General features: G+C 37.8%; 1 protein-coding gene across 6 annotated transcripts in view; it reads left to right on the forward strand.

Moving 5' to 3' along the window:
• Positions 1–4406: 4406 nt before the first annotated feature.
• The window catches only part of Epha5 (EPH receptor A5), a 286938-nt gene continuing 269534 nt past the window's right edge, over positions 4407–21810 (forward strand). For all 6 annotated transcript variants that reach the window (XM_090343502.1, XM_090343504.1, XM_090343505.1 and 3 more), the window contains exon 1: positions 4407–5203. In XM_090343502.1, coding sequence (XP_090199628.1) covers positions 5023–5203 — 181 coding nt within the window. In that variant the 5' untranslated portion in view covers positions 4407–5022. The remainder of the gene's footprint in view (positions 5204–21810) is intronic.

The following is a 21810-nucleotide window of genomic DNA, read 5'->3' on the forward strand; positions in this document are numbered from 1 at the left end:
CTCCAATTAACCTCTAGAAAATGGGAAGTGGGAGTTGGCTCAAGGGTAGGCTGGTAACAATGCCTAGGCCAAGTTCAAGCCCTATGACCCTCCAAAAAACAAAACAAAACAAAAGGTACATACATATGGTCATATAAGATGAGACTAAATGAAATTAACTATAGGATGTGGAAGCAAGATATTTATCTTTGTGATTGTTGTTCTTAAAGTACTATATATCACATTTTCTTGATCTATTTTTCCATTGAATGGAATCTGGGCTGATTCCTTATCTTGACCATGATAAACAGTGATGCAATGAACACGGCTGTGTTAGTAATGGTAGTGTATTCTTATTTGTGTTCCACTGGATAAATGCTAGATCATAGGGTAGTTCTGTTTAGTCATTTGAGGAAACTCCGTACTGTTTTCCAGAGTGGTTAAATAAGTTTACCTCTCTGCCAGCATTTGTTTTTGTTAGTTTTCACGATAACGGCCATTCTAATGAGGGTGAAGTGGGATCTCAGTGTTTTAATTTGCATTTCCTTTATGGTCAGAGATGTTGAATATTCCTTCATGTGTCTTCTAGCAATTTTTACTTCTGAAAAGTCCCTGTTTAAGCAATTAGCCCATTTTTTGGTTTGGGTTTTTGTTTATTTAAGGGTCCAATTTTTGATTACTTAAACACCACATTATACCTGTTAAAGTAACAACACATAGCTACTCATCTTAGTATTTTGTTAGTATTATCTAAATTAATATCTGACCTTTGTTATTATTACCTTTGTTAGTATTATCTGACTATAACCATGTTATTTTTTCTTGATTTGGCCTATTCTATCCACTAGACAAAAAATAAAGTTCATGCTTTTGTATATGTCAGTTTTTTTTTCTCCAAGTAATGGTTATTTGCTTATTTTCATCTTAATTGATTAAATATTCGTTCAATTATGTTTAGACTTGAATGAACATAAAGCTAGAACTGTATCTACCAATTGACTGTTCTCATTATTGGAGATTTTTGAGCCTAATTTTTCTCTGGTTTTCAAATGTATTACTTATATCCTTTCCATTGGAATTTTCATAAGTAAAGTCAGTACCATGGGTTAAAATGTTTATGTTGTACCAGCCATACCATTTGATCATATTTCCTCATTTTTCTCATCATTGTCACATAATTTGTCCTAGGTGTTGAACTCAGGGCCAGGGCATTGAATTTTAGTTATTTTTTTCTTCTCCCCTTAACACTGGTGCTCTAATATTTAAGGTACAACAACATTTCTGTGATTTTGACAGTTAATTAGTGGTAAAAGTCTCATGAATTTTTCCTGCCCAGTCTGTCTTTGAACCATGATCCCTGATCCTCAGGTCTCAGCTTTTCTTAGAAGCTAGGAAAAATCTAGGTAGGAGTGCCTAGCTGGTAACTGGGGGTCACCAGCTCCCAGCTAGATAATTAGTTCTAACTACATTGAAAATTATGTCTATCAATATTGGCACTGGATTGGTTAGTATTGATCGCAGACTATATATATGTCATCTCCAAAAGAAGAGGCAACTCTTTTTTTTTTTTTTTCAGATAAAGAATAAAATCTTTGGTTCTATCCCAACAGAACTTGTTACCAGGTGAGTCTTTTAGGAACAAGTCTTGTGGCAAAGATGGTGATTTCACAATACCATTTGCAGTACATTGAGGGTGCTTTGTCCCTTTAATAGTCACACTAATGGAATTTCTCACAATTAGTTTCATATGTAATTCACCTTGAAACCTGTGAAATAAAGTCAGATATTTTCTTTTCTCCATCTCCAAGGTACTTGTACAAGGTAGAGTGCACACACAGACTATGTTTAGATAGCCTATATATATATATATATGTATATATGTATATGAGCATTTGCTAGAATATGGGAATTAGATCTACATTATAGTTCAGAGGCAACTCATTTCTTGTGAGGAAGACAGAATCTGGCTTTTATGACTGACTCTCTTTGAAGTCTGGATAAAGTTCAGATACAGTTGTACATGTGTGAGTGGGGGGCATTAACTTTTTGAGTGTAGAAATTTTACAGAATGCAATCATAGTATCCATACAAGTCAAAGAGGCATGGGGCATTTCATAGAAAATACAAATTGAGCTTAAAATTATGGAGAAAAATAAAATGCAAAGTTTATCTAAACCTTGTGTAGAAGCCTTTAAAGAAATTCAGTTATATTGTAGCCAGCAGTAAATAACTAGCATAACTTGTGGCTGCTGAACAGAGTAGGGTAGTAACAACATTGCAGGAAATGAGGAAGAAAGGAAAGCTGGGAGAGCATGTGTCAATTCTATTGTTGTTTTTCTTGTTCAGTGCAGTTTCTGAGGCCCTATGGAAGCAAAGCACCTAGCTCTCAGCCCCTGTTAAACTGCCTCTTCTATTAGCTACTTTATTATGTGTCCCTGGGCTTGAGATATTGTATTTGGTATTCTGTTTAGAAATGCTTAAGTAACTCAGCTATAAATGAGTGTGGAAGAGGCTTACTTCTTGAGTGTTCTTCCAATAGAAACATACATTTTAACTTTCAGGCTCCCTGTGAGATCCTCTGCCAAGCTATAAGACAGTTTCCCCAGCGATCCCTCTGCCTTTGCTCCCTGCATCTGAAGCACATTATAATATAATGAAGCTGCTTTCAGATTTCTGGTACCAAAACATTTCAGAAAATAAGATTAAACGCCTCTTCCCACCCCTTCACAAAACTTCATGAGTGCTCTTTTCTTCTTTTGTCTTTATTGTAAATAGTTCTAAAAGCAAGTGGAATCAACTGAACATTGTGTGAATGCAGGCATAAGTCAAACACGGGTGAACTGGTTCACTCTTCTGATGAATACACAGTCTCTACAGTGGCCACTAGTCCTGCAGTAAATGAGATATGACATACTCTTTCAGTCTCACTCTTGATTTTGCGGATCCTCTTTTTGCTTTTTTTTTTTTTAAATTTATTGTCAGGGTGATGTACAGAGGGGTTACAGTTACCTTCATGAGATAGTGAGTACATTATTTCTTGAACATTGTTACCCCTTCCTATTTTTTTAACCACGTTCTCTCCTCTACCTCTGCCAAGTTGTAAAGTTCATTTCCAAAATATTGTGCTGCGAATACTGCTATTTTTTTTTAAATGCCAGTGTACCCAAGTTGGATTTCTGATGAATCTCTATGAAACAAATAAATTGGGAAAAAATATTATAAAGACTTAACAGAACTCAGGAACAGAAATTAAACCATGTTAAAAACAAACAAAACATCCTTCTCACAGTTGTTTGCAAAGTCCCCCCACCCATGTAATAGAATACCCGAAACTAAAATAATTAGAAAAAAATTAAAACCCTGAAATTATTTGAACCCATGCTTCGTTCATGGAAACTAATGACATGTGTTTACACATCCCATTATTAAAAAAAATATGAACACATTCTCTTCACGAATGTAAATAAATCATGACATCTTGAAAGTACCTGGCCAAGGGAAGAAATCTCCATACCAAACACATTCTTTGGACGGTGTGAAAATCTTAAACTGCCCTATCACCTTCTTTGGTGGGATTTTCTCCCCGCCCTTCCCCCCCCCCCCCCGTGGCTTCTGAAGCTCCCCCAAAGCAGAATGGGTCAAGGCATCCATAGACTTAGGGGTGTTTAAGAAACTAGCCACGACGCTCCAAGCCTGCAAATGCGCTCAGCTTGGTGAAGACAAGGTTAGGGACGCTGCCAGCTCACGAGGGGCAGCTAGCTATCAACCTGAACACCTCTGGGGCCGGCTTCCCAGGGAGCTGAGGTTGGTTTTCCGCCTGCTTCTGGGGAACCGAGGTCCCCGCTGGCTGTCTTGGTCTGGAGGATCCTTGGCCCTAATTATCCAGGGAGGAAGACGCGCCTTTCCCCGAGATCGCTAGGCAACACTCACCACGGCAGCCTGCAGACGACTTCCCTCCGAGTGTGTGCGTGCGTGCGTGTGTGTGTGTGCGTGTGTGTGTGTGTGTGTGTGTGTGTGTGTGTGTGCGCGCGCGCGCGCAACTCGGTTTGGGGCTCACTGGCGAGGCTGCGCGCATCCAGGGCGGGGAGGAGAAGAGAGGAGAGAAGGGGGGAGAGGGAGCCGAGCTGGAGAGGGGAGGCCGGAGGGGAGGAGGGACCGGGGTGGGAGGCGCAGAGTGCGGAGGCACAGTGCGGAGCTGCCTCCAGAGCTCCAGACACAGCGGGAGCCGCGCCGTGGCGGTGGCGAGGCAGCGCCCAGCTCGCCCGCGCCTTCTCCCTCCCGGCCCCGGCGGGGGCCGCGCGCACTCACCGCCTCCACGCCGAGCCGCCCCGGGGCCGCCGCAGCTCTGGGCGCCTCCAGGCCCGCCCCTCGCCCGTGCGCAGCCCCGCAGCTCTGGTCCCCTCCGCCAGCCGCTTTGAACTCTGCCTCTTTGCCTCGGGCTCACCACTCCTGTCTCCTCCACCCCGCATTTTTCTCAACCCCTTCCTTTCTCCTTAGCCTGCTTGTATTTATTATTATTATTATTATTATTATTATTATTATATAGCTTTTCTCGCATTGGAAATCTCTTCTTGATTTTAAGATGACTTGTCTTCCTCACCCTCCTGTCTGTCAGCATTGAAGACTGGAAGAGAACCTTTACCTTCCACCCCAGTGGTATTTAAACACCATCATTTAAGAAAAAAAAAAAGAGGGGGGGGAAAGTCTTGAGAGGCCAAAGAACACGTCGTGGGACCCCGTGAACCCCCTGGATCCAGCCCAGTCTCGGACTGCCACTGGCAACCTGAACCAGTCGTTCATTTCTTCCTTCCCAGCCTGGGGACGAAAGGCGCCGGAGCAAACTTCAGCCGTCCCCGCGGATCTGGGGCTCCCGCAGCGGCCGGACTCGTGTGCCAGGAGAGGACCGAGGACCAGGAAAGACCCCCCCACCCCTGCACCCTGCACCCCCCGTTCCCCAGACTCCCTTACCTCCTCCTCCAGGCGGGAGACCTGCACTAAACCGCCCAGGACAGGAGCCGAGGAGGAGGAGGAGGGTAGTAGAAAATGAGGGGCTCCGAGCCCCGGGGTGCGGGACGCCTGCAGACCCCAGGTAGCGGCGGCGACACTCCCCGCACGTCGGTGTCCCCGGCCGGCCGCCCCTCCGCACCTCGCAGGGCCCCCCTGTGGACTTGCCTGGTCCTGTGCGCCGCACTCCGGACCCTCTCGGCCAGCCCGGTCAACGAAGGTAAGGGGCTGAGCGGGAGGGGAGGGGGGACGGCGGCGACCTGGGGTGCGGGGTGAGGCGGGGGCTGGGCGTGCGGGTCACCGCAAATCCGCTCCTCATCTTCCACGAAGACCAGGGATTCCCCCCCCCCCCGTGGCTGCCCTTTCCCCTCCGGGCTGTCCCTCTGGCTGTCTGGGGTTGCATTGTTTGACCTGAGCCGCCGAGTGCTGGGAGAGGAACCCGCGCGTGGACAGAGGCTGCTGGTTGGGGGCTGGGAAGTTGAAAGCCCAGAGCCAAGCGGGGGGTCTTGGAGCCCCGCGTGTGGGGAGGCTGGGTGCGGCCAGGGCGCGGGGCGCGTGGGGAAGTGACATTCCGGGCTTCGTGGGGAGAAAGCCAGATGACCATTTGAGGGCCCGTGAAGGTTTACACAAACCGTTATTTGATGCTGGCCATGGGAAAGGCTGTGTTGGGGGGGGGGCGGGGTCGATGCTTTTTTGGGGGTGAGGGGCAAGTGGCCCTCGGGAGCTGTTATTTAGGGCATCTTCTGCTGTTTTCACAGGGTAGTGGGGGTTTTATTTCCTGGGGGGAAACGGGATAGAAAAAAAATAAAAACCCAGAAGACTCCCCCACAGATGGGCTCCAGCCATTCTCTTTGGGGAAGTGGCTGTCGCCCTGGAGCGGAGGTAGAAGGCGGGAAGGTGCGTGGCTGTGGCCATCGGTGGCAACTGCTAGGAGTTGTGGCTGGAACCTAGTACGGCTTAGCCCTGGATCCAGCAGGCACTCAGTTCCGAGGCTGGAAGTGGGGGGTACCCAGCTCTATCCCCAATTTCTGGGCTCAAGACTCAGAAGCGTCCTCGCCTTCCTCTGGGATAAGTAGGGCTGGGCACGGTAAGCCAGGGCACCTGTGTGGCTCTTCAGCCTCTCCGAACAGTGCTCAGCCCCTTCCGTGCCCCACTCTCTACCTCCATCCCTAGGTCCCCGGGGTGTCTCCAGCCGCGGCTCCTCCTCCGGGTCATCATCCCTGGACAGCGCCCGGGTCTCAGCTGGGGGTGGGTCTTAGCTTGGGGGGGGGGCTGCTCTCTGGTGAGTTTTGGGGTGGGGTGTCGCAGCGTGTCAGGTGGGGATCAGGGTTACCAGGAGCTTTCTTCTCCTGTAGGGAAACAGGAAAAGCCATGCTCCTTGGCTGGACCACTTGGGGGTTTGGTTTGGGATTGTGCATGCCTGGGGGGAGGAACCTTAAAGAAATCCCTTCCTGTCCCCCAGCAAGGAGAGCTGGGCCCGGGGGTGGGGGGTGGGGAGGTCGCCGCCGCGGCGTCGTGTGTCCTCGTGACTCTCATGGGCTCTGCGGTGACGGGCACTGAGCTCCTATTCAAGTGCTCACAGCTACCAGGAAGCCCAGCCACAGGAGGGCAGGTCCAGACCCCCACCCACTGAACTTTCTCTCTGTCAATGTCGTTGGTTAAAAAGAAAGAAAGAAAGAAAGAAAGAAAGAAAGAAAGAAAGAAAGAAAGAAAGAAAGAAAGAAAGAAAGAAAGAAAGAAAGAAAGAAAGAAATCTGATCAAAGGATTGCGTGTGTCTGTGGAGATGTCATCTCCCACGCGTAAGCCCAACGAGTGGTGCTTTTGCCTTCCGGATCAACTTGAAAAAGTGTTTTCTGCGGTCCTCAAACGTTTTATGAACATCCTATGTTAGATTTCATTAGGTGAGAAATCTCTAGATTCCTAGCAGGCTTAGGGATATTTTGGAATGTTTATCCTTTTAGCCAGAGAGGTGTCCTGGTTTAACTGTAAGCTGTCCATAGCGTCATTTGAATTATTTTTCTAATTTCTGGTCTTAATTCCCCCCCTCCCCCGCCATGTGAGATGGGTGAGGAAAACCAAGGTAGTCAGGGAAGTTCCTCTGCTTGAGGAGGGTTCTCAGGGAGGGTGGCACCGAATGGGAAAACGGGGGTGGGGAGGGCAGGCCCACACAGGTAGGAAAATCGAGCTTCAGGAAAGAAGGAAGCTGGAGGTAGGCAAGCAAGCAAGCAAGGTAACACCACCAGCCTCTAATATGTAAACAGAGCTTGAATCTTGAGAATCACACAGCCTGGCTAATGTGAGGTTTAAGACTCTCAGCTTACCCAGCTCACTGAATATGCAGCAAAACTTAGTCACAGTGACTTGAGGATTGGAGAGGTCTCCCTTTAAACCAGCCACTTTACTGCCTTCCCTCTGGATGGCACCAAGAATAAAAATCCTTGCTATTGGGTGCACATTTTGGGGACATCTCTATTCTTTATACATAATTACACAATAAATTCTTCACATTATTTATGGTTTTTAAAATTTTTTGCTTCTAATTCTTACCAGCATTGCTAGGATCTGGGACTTTAATTTTAGTTTTTCTTCATTTTGTTTTTTTCTATGTTACACATACAACACTAAAATAGATGTTCAGCATTTGGTTATTTATTTAACTATTTAAGGTAGTTTTTTTTTTTTTTCCCCCCAGTTGAGTTTTTGAAGAACCTTGGAATGTCAGGAGCAGGAAGAGTTGAACTGTATATTAAATCCATTAGTAACTTGCATTCATGTCATTTTTCTCTCAACTTATAGAGAGATACATAGCTTTTTTTCAAAATGTTATATATATATGTATGTAATATGAATGCTCTGATAATATAGAAAACCATGTTTCCAGACAAAAATAGATGTAAGTTTTCTCTTGTAATTAATATTCTAATCAGTATTAAAAATTTACCTTTGAATAGAAAACTCATCTAACTTATTTTAAATAAAACCATGGCTATTAAGAAATTTGTGTAGAATGACAATTTGTTGTAAACAGGAAATCAGAAAATTTACTTTTTAGGTTTGATTCTAAGCATTTTACAAGACAAATAGTTGTATTATACAGGTATCAACCACATGTAGAAGAAACCTTTAATCTACAATTAGACGTGCAAAATTTTTGTTATCAAATAACAGCAGAAAGATATTTAACAGGAGACATTTCTCTGATCAACTAGTACAATATTACTAAGTTTTATCAGCAAATGACAACTTTGACAAATTTAATAAGAGAAAGGAGCAAGCCAACTGTTATGAGTTTTTGGAGGTGGCATTGAACTTATTCAGTAACTGCCACTTTTTGCTGTCTGGAGATATATTTGTAAACAAGCATTATTTGACAAGTGCTTTTCTCAGCAGGGATTCTTGGCCAATTACTGCTGAACAGCCCTGCATTGAAAATGATTCACCAGCAGTGAATCAAGCTTAATTCATTGAAGCAACAGTCAGTAATGTCCCAGTAAAGTGTTTCTGACAGTTGTCAACAGTTTGAATTTCTAAAGTCCAGTTTCTTGTCACTGCATGTTTCATATGTCGGAGAAGATAAGAGGGAAATAAAAGGTTAAATTGCTTAACAGACAACAAAAAATTGCAAATGCTTCCATTGGAAAGGGACAAGGAAAAAAAGGTTTTTTTTTTTTTTTTGTTATTTTTTGTTTGTTTAGGTTTTGTGTTGTTTTATAATAGGACCAGGCCCATAAAACATATTGGAAGACAGAATAGATTTGTAAACCTAAATGGCTTTATTTTGTGGCCTTGTCCTCTGGATGTAACTCATTTCTTTTTTAGATAAATAGGCAGGACTTCACAGAAAAGGACAGTAAAAGTGTTCCTTCACTAGGACATTACTGAACAAGAAAAGCCATTACTCCTATTTGACTATTAGATGGTTTGAACCAAAAGGAACCATAAAAGTCCTGCCTTTTTGCTTAATAAACCATGAAAAGAGGGGGAGGCAGATTGGGTTGTGACAGTTCAAGCTCTTTCTTGGGTGTCAGGGTAACAGGTAAGAGGATTTTACTTTCTCAAGTGAAAGAGAAGTGAAGGACATTTCCCAAATTTCTACTGCAATGGAGATTTTTGCCTTCATTGGGAATTTCCTTGTGATTTTTATCACTTTAAAGACTAGTATTTATTTAAACACTACGTATTTAAAGACTATTCTTTATTTCTGATAATAGAGGAAGTAGTTGGCATGGGAAAGGGGTTTCTTTTTTAGTGTTTTTCCTAATTCTGGAATCTAAGCTACGGCCTTATGCAGGCTAAGCAAGTGTTCTACTACTGAGCTATATTTTTCAGACCAAGAGTTACTTTTTAGAACTTATAATTCATTATTTCCTACTTTTATATTCTCCATATTCTCTTCAAAACATGATCATTACAATATGTCATACTTACATAAAATTTAGTTAAATGAAATATCTGTTTATAGACCAACATTCACTAATTACTTAACTAAATACTTTTTAGTTTTACCATTGTTGATAAATGATAAATGACTTTCTTTTTTTTTTTTTGCTGAGTTATTTCCACTACAATTTGGATATTTGGCTCTACCCCTTGAGTTTCATACACATGTGCACAGACATATACACACATACATATGTACTCGAATGGATAATTAATTTACCTTTCATTAGGAAAATATTGATATCTTAGTACTTTTTAATTATAAAATGCAGTGTAATATTCAGTAGTATATTAATTGTACACATTTTACTTTATGAATCAAATTTTTTTCCAAAAAAAGAAAACTTGTTCATACTTAAATGAATAACAAGTGTAAAATGTACTAATAACCTCTTCCAAATTATTTTCTTGTTTACTTGGCCAAATATATTTTAAATCAGTAAATAGCTCAGATTTTAGTTAAAAGAAGAATTTAAGTATTTGAATAATTTTATGGTGCTTTTCACAATCTTAAATTCATAATGATTTTCATAAACTATCAGAATAAATTAAAATTTGATGCTCAGATATTTAATATTAAATATTACAAACCACTGCAATGTTTGCCTTCTGCAGTGTGATTATAAAAGTAGTATGAAAACTAAAATTGTAAATTTTTACCTTAGAGATTCAAAAGTCTAGTGACTGTTTCCTAGAAAAAGCAGGGTGGTTCTACTAACAGGATTTCTTAAAATTACTTGCCCTGCCTCTTTTATACATGCAAAACCTAATAATTAGTTGTTATTAACTTATTATGTTATAATACAGAATAATATAGCATGTTTATTTCTGTGTGTTTAAATTTTGAAGGTAAAATTTTAAGACCTAAAATTTTTGTCAACGCAGATTTCAGAGATTCATATTTTTAGAAAAGTTTACTAATAGACACCTTCAAATTATACAAAATATATGCTTATTCAACAAAATGCAACAAACACAGGAAATAGAAACAGCTTTGTAGATATAGTCACAATGATTTATAAAACATCACTAATGCTGTAGGAGACAATTTTTAAGCGGTACATAGTATATTGCTTTTAGACAGGTACAGTATTTGACACCATGAAAATTTGTTCTAAATTGTTGCTTTAATTGAAAATGGTTAGTTCAGAATATATTGTATATATTTTAACTATATTATTTTTAAACTTACAGAACAATTCAAAAGATGATTATGTAACAAGGTCTCACTTTATATTTATTTTTTCCAGTTTGTCTGGATTTTATAGAAATGTGTATATATATTGGTAATGATGTCTGTTTTACAGCTTTAAACAAGGCAAAAGGGAATACAGTGTAAGATTTTGTACATCTCATTTTCAGTACCTCATATAACAATGTATATAAGGTAATGTTTTTATGAAGATTTTTTTTCACAAAATAGCAGAAACATTGATGCCATAAATGGTTCTGTAAAATAGACATGCAAATATCGAAATGTAAATGGTATAGACATTCTTGAGTACTAGAGAATACTCTTTACATTACAGCAATATTTTAATACCTAAACATGTCTGAATATTCAGACATGAGCTTTCAAACCAATTGAAATTTATATCATTTACCCCAAAATTTTTGCATAGAAGGTATTTATTCATTCCAGTAATTTTAACACTGAACATCATTCTAAATTAAAATCAATATTATAATAGGAAATAGTTAATTGAATTTTAAATGTAATTCTGATGGATAAATCTCATGAGAAGTAGAAACTTTTAAATTCTAATTTAATTTCTTTCACTGTCCTCTAAAAACTCTTAAATGGTCAATGCCTTAGTATAAAGAATCATAGAAAAATACTATAATGTATATGAGAATTTGAACTGAGCCTGATGAAACGTCTGTTAATTTATCATATTACATTTCCCCAAAGTTCAAAATTTTTCATTTTTTATCCCTAATGAAAATGCTGGATGTTACAAATCAGCAAAAAAATAATGTAACTTAACTTGGATTTTGAAAAAAAATCTATGTTTTAGCATTATCACATATTTTTAAATCGTCAGGGTAATGTATAGAGGGGTTACAGTTACATTTGCCAGGTAGTAGATTCATTACTTCTCACACATTGATATCCCTTCTCATGTTTTTGTCCCATTTCCCTCTCTGACCCCCTCCCAATCATCTTGTTTTCCCCTTCCCTTTGCTATTTCAAATAAACAAGTATATATACATATATACACACTATATATATATATATATAAGGTAACAAAGTCAGATACAATATGAGATTAACCAAACATGATCACATTTATTAACTTTTATTAACTAGCATTTAATTATAGTTTTAGCTACTGTATAGTTTTAACTACAATTTGAAAAATGCTTTCTTTTCACTGATTTACAGAAATCTTAAAGAGTGATGTCAAACATTTAAAAACTGCCTGAAAATCCTGTATAGAATTATGTGTGAATTTTGCCCTAAGTGTACCAATTAGTTGCATTTCATTTAAATAAAGCTTAGTTATTCTGTTCTTAATTAAAATTTTCTCTTTCTCTCTTTTTTTCTGTAGGGTTCACAGATCTAGTCTCTTATCACCTTATGAGTTATTTTACTAATATCATTTAAATTATTTCTCAAACAATCAGACAGGATACAAAACTTTGTTGAAAGGAGGGAGAATTTAGGTCAGGCTTTCTTCCCTGTGTGTCTCTCAGTGATTCACTGTTCATGATTTTAATTATGGTCCTTTTATTAAGCTGAGAATAATAATTTGGCTGAGAAGTGAGTGAAAAGGGGTATGCATGGAGAAGTTTTAGGGCATGTGAAAGCTTTATGGTAAGGATGGAAAAAAGATGAGAAGGATATAAATGTGTTATCACCACAAATGTGATATCAATTAAAATGTATGGCCTTCACTTCAATGTTATTTAAAGGGACTGCAGTTTATAGATACCTCCCACCTCACCCATACACTTTAAATTTACACTTGATTGACTTTGATTCTGAAGATATGGACCACAATGTAATGGGAAAAGGAACTTCGTGGATGATATTCCAACTCTATGTAAATATATAAGTACATCTATATTATTACAACTACATGTGTGTATATAATATACATATATTTATATGTATGTATTCCCTGTAATTAGTTGAGGGTTCTGAGTCATAGTAAACACTTGTGGCTTTAGGCACCCTATGTATTAATAGTTGGGGTTAAAATATCTTCAATAATTTTAATTGCGTTTTAATTTTTGGATTGCTGCCCAAGTCATCCCTTCCCCCTTCCAAGTTTATACTCAGTTGCAAGTAAACTGGGCCACAGCTCTAAATCAATGATGTACTTAAAAAATAAAGCCAGAAAGTCAAAGACTGAAGGCTGAAATATTATGCTTTGTCAGAAAGTGTTCCTACTTGGAAACATGTTTCAGACTAACTATTGGAAGATTTAAAGAAAATACAGTCTGTTCTTTTTCACTCAAAGATGGATATTGTCCCTTTTTCGTAGTATTCTAGCTTTCATCTGTTATATCTTTCCCACATTCATTTCCTTTCTCAAGGAGACACAAGTGAGGATAGTAAGAGCTAATTAGCCTTATATTCCAGCATCTGAAAGAACTTATGATTTCAAACTGTATATTATGGGGACAATAACTATTGCTAATTGATCATGTCCTGGAAGGTAAAAAAAAAATAATGTTATCAAACTTATTCATACCTTTGAAAAGTAATTCAGGCATCAGAGTGTACAAGTTTCTAAGCTCTGCAGGCTTTACCTTTCTTTTAAGATAGCTCATTTATTTACTTTGCAGTGGCTGGACCTTCCTGTTCCAGGATGCTTGTTAATGTCTTTTCTATGGAAAGACAAATTCAGCAGGGAGATCCAGCTGGCAACAGTTCAGCCCAGCAGTCCCCTGCAGGAGCTTGGTCCCTGAGCCAATTTGAATTTTTGCCCATGGCCCTTCCTTCCTGTAATAATAGCTAGAGAGGTGGGGAAGGTTGCTAGTCCTGGAATAAGACAATGGACCAACTTCTCATCCAGGGTGCTGCAATAATTTGAATGAGTCTTCTCAAAAGAGGAAGGACCACCCTCTTGAAGTAGGAAATCCTTGAAAAGGATTTTGACCATGTATAGTTTCAAGCCACCACATGTGATTTTTCTGGAAGGAGTGGCCACAAGATAAAGAAAAGTACTAACTTAGCATTGTGGAGTTTGAGTCCCTGTGAAAACGGGGGAAAAATAAGTAGTTTGAAATCACAGGAGGAAAAAAAAAATCACAAAAAAGTGAAAATCCTGGCTCTGAATTTTAAAGTAAACACTTCCTTTTATTTTGGCTTTTCCTCATCACAATAAATTCTGTGGATACTCATTTAATTTTTTTTAATTTCAGTTCATTTAGCTATAATCTGGCTCACAATGACACTACAAACTTCCCATAACTGTTGTAGAGAACAAATGGAATGAATCGGTGCTCTAACTGGTACAGCTCTACACAAAACTACAGTGTCAAAAGGCACAGGAAACCTAAAAGCATAACTAATTAAATATTCTACATGGCTAATGTGTGTTAGCTTCCTTTGCTGGTAAGGATCAGGATAAAAATGTAGGAGGGAAATTCTTAATGAAAATTAAATATATATTTGTGTGTATGAATACATATATAGTATTTATGTGGATATATAAACATACATATACACATGTATATATAGATATATTTATATGTATAAATATGTCTACGTATATTTATACATATATACACATATTTTTATAGATTTGTATATATTTCACAATAATGGTGCTTCTGTCACAGCAGTTGAAAATAAGCTATCAAGACCATGAACACAATTCTTCCAAATCTCAGGGTTATAGTTTGAACTCTACATCAGATTTCAAATAGTTAAAATGGAAATGGAAAGACACCTCCATAGACTTGCAAGAAAAAAATATATATTCTTAAGTTGTGCAGTAAAATTCATAGTGCTTCACATGGTTACACCACAAATACTAATTTATATCTTTCCTTAAGTGCATACAGGACATCTAAGACATGATTTTATTATCACAGGTCATCACATAGCATGAATGGGTTGATTATAGGAAATCAAGGCTGGGAAAGCAATCTAGCAAAAGGAACTGGAAAGATCAATTTGCTATAGAGCTATCTGAGATGAAATTCAGCCAAATGACATGTCCCAATTTTCTGCTTGTTGTCCTTGTTATTTTGTGTTTAATGTGGGGATTTGAGTATAAAATAAAGGCATGACCATTAGTACAAGCATCATGAATTTCAAATGTTGCATTTTACCTCATTTTTTTTCCATACAAAAGTGCTTAGAAAGGAAAATGCTTTCCTTTAACCACAAAACATGCCAAGAAATGTTTGTACATATTTTGGATATTTTGTCTTAGCATAGTATCTTCTTGGTTTTACTTTAAACATTCATAATACATTACATATAATATAAATTATATATGCTATATTTAATGCATTATAATATTTTATATTATATATACTCTGTGGATAGGAAGACACTTAAATGACTTGAAAGATGTTGCTGAAAGTAGAAAGTTGGGACTATTAAAATAAGAAGTTTCATTAAACTTTTTGAAATATATGTATGACACAGTAGCTAGATATCTCTTTTGTAGGTTGAAATATGCAATTGAGAAGTATACACAGGATTTTATATTCTCAAAGATGCATTTTTTGGTTTTAGTAGTAGGTTTTGAACTCGGGACCTGGGAGCTATATCTTAGTTATTTACACTCAAACGTAAATCTGTGCGATCAGAGCCATAGATCTGTGTGTGTGTGTGTGTGTGTGTGTGTGTGTGTGTGTGTGTGTGTGTGTTCTTTATCTTTGCAATTTTCCTATTATTTTAGAATGAAATATTCTAGTCCTTGAGAACTAACCAGACTCAGTTTTAGGTCTACTTTGGAAAAATACAAGATTTCTTTAAAAGACTCTTCCAAACATGTTAATTGCTAATGACTTCTTGCTTTATGAAGAACAGAGAGGTATTTGAAAACATAACTTTTTAGGCAGTATTATTTCACATACCATCAAAGAAGTCTGAGTAGTTCTGTGCAAAACATATTCAAATTTTGCCTCTACAACAAGCCAAATACTAGGACTCTTTTCCTTTTACATAAAACATTATATTGATATTTTACAACCACTATTAAGTAAGTTTTGTTATGAAAGTTCATTATTCCATGTGACTCTCTTAGCAAAACCCAGAGAATTAATAAGCAAAATTAGCCTTTATAAAGATGATTTCATTTATAAGTGAAGGAAATCAAACCAGAATCCTTGATACCACTGGAAATCATGAATTGTATAAAAAAAATCTAAATCTTTTGACGGCAGAATCAATGTCCCACTTTCAGACTGTAGGAATAAAAATCACAGGATGTGAAGGTACAACCTGTGGATTACAGCTCAACCAACCAGAGCAGTGCTAACCTTAGGGAAACCAGTAAACCTGTTTTTTTTTTTTTTGGTCTATAAAATGAGGATGTTATTACTGTGCAGTTTATGATTGAACAATTAAATTGGCTTAAATCATGGAAGTACTTTGTAAGTATTCAGATATGTAAGTAAAGGATGAAAGTTAAATGTTATGTGATTAGAGAAATAATGTGAGTTAGAACCATGACATTTAACAAGGTCTAATTTTCTACATTTGTCAGTGAGTACTGTCTAATATTTATTGTGAATAGAAATAGCAGAAGAAAAGCACTTGTCTTTAGTTCAATAGCTTAAGAAGCCTTATTTACTCCCTGGGCAAAAACGTTTCAATGGTCCTTCAGTGCCCCTAGGATAAAATCTAAACTGCTTGGCAGTGAGTACAAAGTTCTCAAGGACCTGCTTCTAGCCCACTACTTTTGCCAGTTTTCCATCTCTTCTTGAAGACACAACTGCTTTCGGTAAAGTTTGATTCTCTGAGCTCAGTCAGAAATGATTACCTCCTTCTTCAGTGTCACTTGATCTTCCTCCTGGTTTTGTTCAGATCAGGCTCTCCAAATTTGTATAATTGTATTTATTCCAGATCTAGCCCATCACACTGAAATGGAATTGTGTTGTTGTGTGTCTGTATGCTTCAGATCTATTAAAAACAAAACAAAACCTGTGAAAAGTAAGGTAAATAAGAGAAACAGCCTATTCTTAATTAAGAATTTACTACTCAAAGAGAGAGTAAGATTTACCAAGAAAAGCAAGGTAGATTCCAATGAAACTTTAAGGAGAATATGTTTATCCATTTATCAGTATACCAGTGTGAAGAAATAGCTGTCTATCTCAAAACACAGTGAGAGCTAGGCCGGGAGTTTGGCTAGTGGTAGAGCGCTTACCTAGCATGCACAAAGACCTGGGTTAGATTCCCTGGTACCACATAGGTAGAAAAAAGCCAGAAGTGGTGCTGAGGCTCCAGTGGTAGAGCTCTAGCCTTGAGAAAGTCCAAGGACAGTGCTCAGGCCCTGAACTCAAGCCCAGGACTGGCAAAAAAAAGAAAAGAAAAAAAGCATAGTGAGAGCTAGATGCCAAACATATAGTTAAATTTTTGCTTACTAAATAATTACTATCAAGGAATTTCTTTAAGAAACTTTAAAATCACTATTTTACCCCTTTCTTGTATCACTTTCTCACTAGGTTGTTTGTAGAACCATTATAATATAGGCTTTATAAAGCCTATTTTATTGGGAACAATGTCAAATGAATGACTTAACAACTAACCTTAGGTAATACCAACTAATTATCAGCAAACATACTTTAGGTTTACTAAATGCATTGATGAGAACATTTTCCTAGGACTAGCAAACATGGAGAAAATAATTAGCATATGTCTTATAGTCAATACCACTTTTTAATTTAATCAGCAGCTATACTTTTCTCATAACAAACCCCCAAATTCATAAAATTAGAGCTCTTACCATCAGACACAAAATCATAAGATCAAAATTTCTACTTTACACATGATATAATTTCACATATACAATGAAGCAACTAATATAAACATGTATTCCTTCATTGTTTCAGATTTTGGGGGCACAGATGGATGTACATTAGATTACTAACATGGTGAAGATTCTTAATATTGCAAAAAGCAAAGTATGTGCCATATATTATGTGAACAGACTAACATTAAATGTTTTTCTTTTTTGAATTTTTTTTTTTTAATTTTGGGGGCAGAGTAGCTCTAATCTGGGGCTTGAAATCAGGGTTTAGGTTGTGTGTGTGTGTGTGTGTGTGTGTGTGTGTGTGTGTGTGTGCATGTGTGTAGGCTACTAATCTATTACTTGAGCAATAGTTCCACTTCTAGCTTTTTGATGGTTAATTGGAGGTAGGAGTCTCACAGACTTTCCTGTCCAGGCTTGCAATCTTCAGATCTCAGCGTCTTAAGCACCTAGGATAGCAAGCATAAGTCACTGGTGCCTGTCAAATTAGTGCCTTAATTAAAATTTTCATTTACTGGAGATATATTTAATTAGCTGTCCATCCAAGGAAAACAAGGAAATTTATTTATTATGAAAAATAACAAATACATATAAATATCAGAGAGATTCTACAGAACAATGAGTCTTATTTTAACTGAGTCCTTTCACCAGCATCTTTCATAACTTCTATGGAGATATAACAATTTTATTCTTTAATTCTAACAACAACCCTCTGAATTTTGTATTTTTATTGTATTCTGTAGACAGGAATTGAGTTTTGGAAAAAATCCAACAAGTTCAGTGATTTGCAGTAGTGCACAGAACACAGTACAAGTATTATGCTCAAGCTCTTGGCTTCACTCACTGTGCTGGATGTGGCATATATCCAGATCTCTTTATCTGTATTTTATTTACTCCTATTTTTTTTTTTTTGCCAGTCCTAGGCTTGAGCTCAGGGCCTGAGCACTGTCCTTGGGCTTTCTCAAGGCTAGAGCTCTACCACTTGAGCCTTAGCACCACTTCTGGCTTTTTTCTATGTGTGTGGTACCAAGGAATTGAACCCGGGCCTTCATGCATACTAGGCAAGCACTCTACCACTAGGCCAAACTCCTGGGCCTATTTACTCCTGTTTTTCAAGGAAGGCCTCATGTTTTCTAAAAATCTTATGCTTTGTAAGGATAATGTATTCAAGGAACTATGAAAACATGTAGTTAGGATATCTTACCATCATTAATGCTAAAATGATTATATATAAATTTTAGGTATAAGCTTTCAGTATTACTGCTCTTCTTTACTGGTAGAAAATCTGACAATTCAACAGTATACTATTTTTTTTTTCTGTGAATTTATAAGCAATTAATGACATCCAGTTTGGAGTATTGAAGGATGCTACAAAAATGCTGAAAACATTCAGATAATGGCCATATGCACATAGCTTTTGAGCTATTGTGCTCCTCCTCTGCTAGGAAAGTCCTAGACGCATACTAATTATTACAAATGAGGGGAGTGAACTGCAGGATAGGCAAACAAGAGATTTATCCTTGTGGTTGTTGTTTTTAATGTACTATGTGAAGTTATTTCTTTACTCATTATTTTTCTTTTTTATTCTCATTTATGGTTTCATCCTCTGTTGCTGCTGTAGCTAATTTTGGTATCCGGTGTATTGCATATATATTTATTTGCTTATTTCAATCAGGGAAGGGGGAAAAGCAAGATGATGAGACAAAGGACAAAGGATGAACCAGTGTAACAGTGATATTCACAAGACAATAAGGTTGAAATGAACTCTACAACTTGGGAGGGAATGGGGAAGGGAAGGAAAGTGGGGGAAATCATAGGAAGGGTCAACAATGTTCAAGAAATAGTGTACTTGCTACCTTATGAATGTAACTGTAACCACTCTACACATCACTACAATAATATAATTTTAAAAGTAAAAATTCAAATAATGAAGAACTGATTTTTATCTTGGGTTATATTATATCATGGCAAGCCAAGGACAGCTGTGTTTAAAGCTCACTCCCTATTCTTCCTTCTTTTCTTTCCCTCTCCCTCCTTTCCTCTCTTCCTTCCTCCCTCCTTTCCTCTCCCTCTCTTTCTTTCTCTTTCATCTCACTCTTTTTATAGCAGCAATTCTAATTGAAAAGGAAACAAACATCACAGCAGTTAATAACAGAGTTTTCCCAGGCTGTGCTTTTTGCCTTTTACATTTCTTTACCTGCTTCTGTCTTTAGAATTTCTAGGTCAATTAGGAGCTTTGCTTGAGGATCTCGGCATTAAGACATGAAAGAAGTGTCTAGAAACTAGGATGATATCATAATATCATGAGTAAACATGTCACAAAATATTAATTTTACAAACATATCCAATATTAAGTTAAAAACTTGTTATACTTTACTTTGATCTGATGTTTCCCTATCCAGGTGCTCCTGAGAGCCAAACTGAGAATATTGTTAAATACACCAATTCAAATCCCACCTAAACCTATTGAAACAAAATGTATTAAAGCATTTCCAATGAAATCTAGACTTCTACAATAGGGGAGTCATTAGTTTCAGGAACATTTTTAATTATGAGTTCTGTTTGTGTATATGAACCCTTGCTTAAAAACAGAAATACTCAGAATAGAATGTGTGGACTGGGCCTGATGCCAGTCTACAATCACAGCAATTTAAAGATCAAAATTTCACCTTTAGAAATCTTTACTGTAATTTGCTATTGCCACAGCAATCCAACTGTGGAACAGGTGGAATTAACTTATGGAACCAAAGAGTAGTCAAATTTTAATGTGGTTTAATCTTAAGTGGGTAGAATATTCAGTTGATGGATTAATGAAGGAAAATTTCCTTTTTCTTTTTTTTTTTTCACCAGGCCTGGGCCTTGAGCTCAGGACCTGAGCACTGCCCTTGGGCTTTCTCAAGGCTAGAACTCTACCACCTGCACCACAGCACCACTCTGGCTTTTTCCTATGTATGTGGTACCGAGGAATCAAACCCCAGTCTTCCTGTGTACTAGGCAAGCACTCTACCACTAGGCCAAGCTCACGGCCCAGTGAAGGAGACATTTCTAAAATGCCAAGTCTTGTAGGTTTTACCTAATGTCCTGACATTGGAGGTTTTACAAGAAATACTAATGGATTTAAATTTTAAAAATATACTATATATTCTTAGGAGAGGAGGACAGATGCACAATGTTTATATGGATGAGACCATTAAAATAATACTTATTCAAATTAACTACAGAAAATGAAGAGTTTTTCCCCTTCGTTAATGTTTTTTTTCTTTTACTTTGTCTTAGTTATTCATTTATTTGTCTTTTGGAGGGCAAGCGGGACACAGAAATGGAGGGACAAAGAGTGAACAAACATAGCAGTGTCACATATGAGACGCTATATTGGAAATGAACTATACAAACTGTGGATGATAATGGGAAGGAAAAACTGGGAGATAGTGAAGGAAAGATGACATTGTCCAGAAATAAATATGCTCTTTATCTGATTCATGTAACTTTAACCCCTCTTACATCACCTTGATAATAACAATAAAATATTTAAAGATTAACTGCAGTCAATTACAGTGTGAGGGACACAAATACCACATTTAATAAAACAAAACAAACAGCCACCACCACCATCAACAATCCTACAAAACTATTGGGATTTTTTTAGTCAGTATTTCATTACTATAACAAATATATGAGACAATCAGTGTTTTTCTTACTCAGAGTTTTGCAGGGCACAGTCTATGACTGATTGAATCTGTAGCCTATGGTGATGGGAGCAGCATGCTGTTGGAAGAGATAATCCTATGCTAAGAGATTGAGAGTTGGCATATTAGTGGATTATTTCACAGATAATACAAAACTTAAGAGTACTCTTAGGGCCTAGCATTTGAGTGGCTGAACAATCAGGAGGGTACTTTCTGTTTCATTCACTGATATGTCCTTAGAGCTTTGAACAATTCTTGGCACTTAAGTAGCAATTCCATAAATACTGTTTATAAATGAATCTTCATTATACACATCATATTCCATCACACTTTAATGGTTCTCAATTATTTATATACTGTTTCCACTCTATAGGATTATAGTATGCTGCTGTCATATAACAGAAAAAAATGTCACAAAGTAGACTAGCAGACAGTTAGTTTGAAAAATGTTTGGGAAAGAGTTTGTGGCTAGGTGTCTTGTGACTTAGTTTCAGTAGCTTAGAGGTGTCATGACAGAAATCTGTCATCTTCTTACTCTGCTCTCAGGTGTGCTACTTCAATATTACAAGGGATCTGTTATATCTGAGAATATGGAATTCAATTCAGAGCAAGGAAGAAGGGAAAGATAAAAGCCTAAAACCAGTGTGGGTGGCATTTATTTCTGCAGTTCAGACAAAAAAAAACTTGAACAAATTTACATTTATAACTCCCTGGGCAGAACTCTGTAAAAAGATGACCAAATTCAAAGGTCACTAAGGCC

This window comes from Megascapheus bottae, chromosome 13 (genome assembly GCF_031878675.1).
Source record: "Megascapheus bottae isolate mThoBot1 chromosome 13, mThoBot2.hap1, whole genome shotgun sequence".
NCBI classification, from domain to species: Eukaryota; Metazoa; Chordata; class Mammalia; order Rodentia; family Geomyidae; genus Megascapheus; species Megascapheus bottae.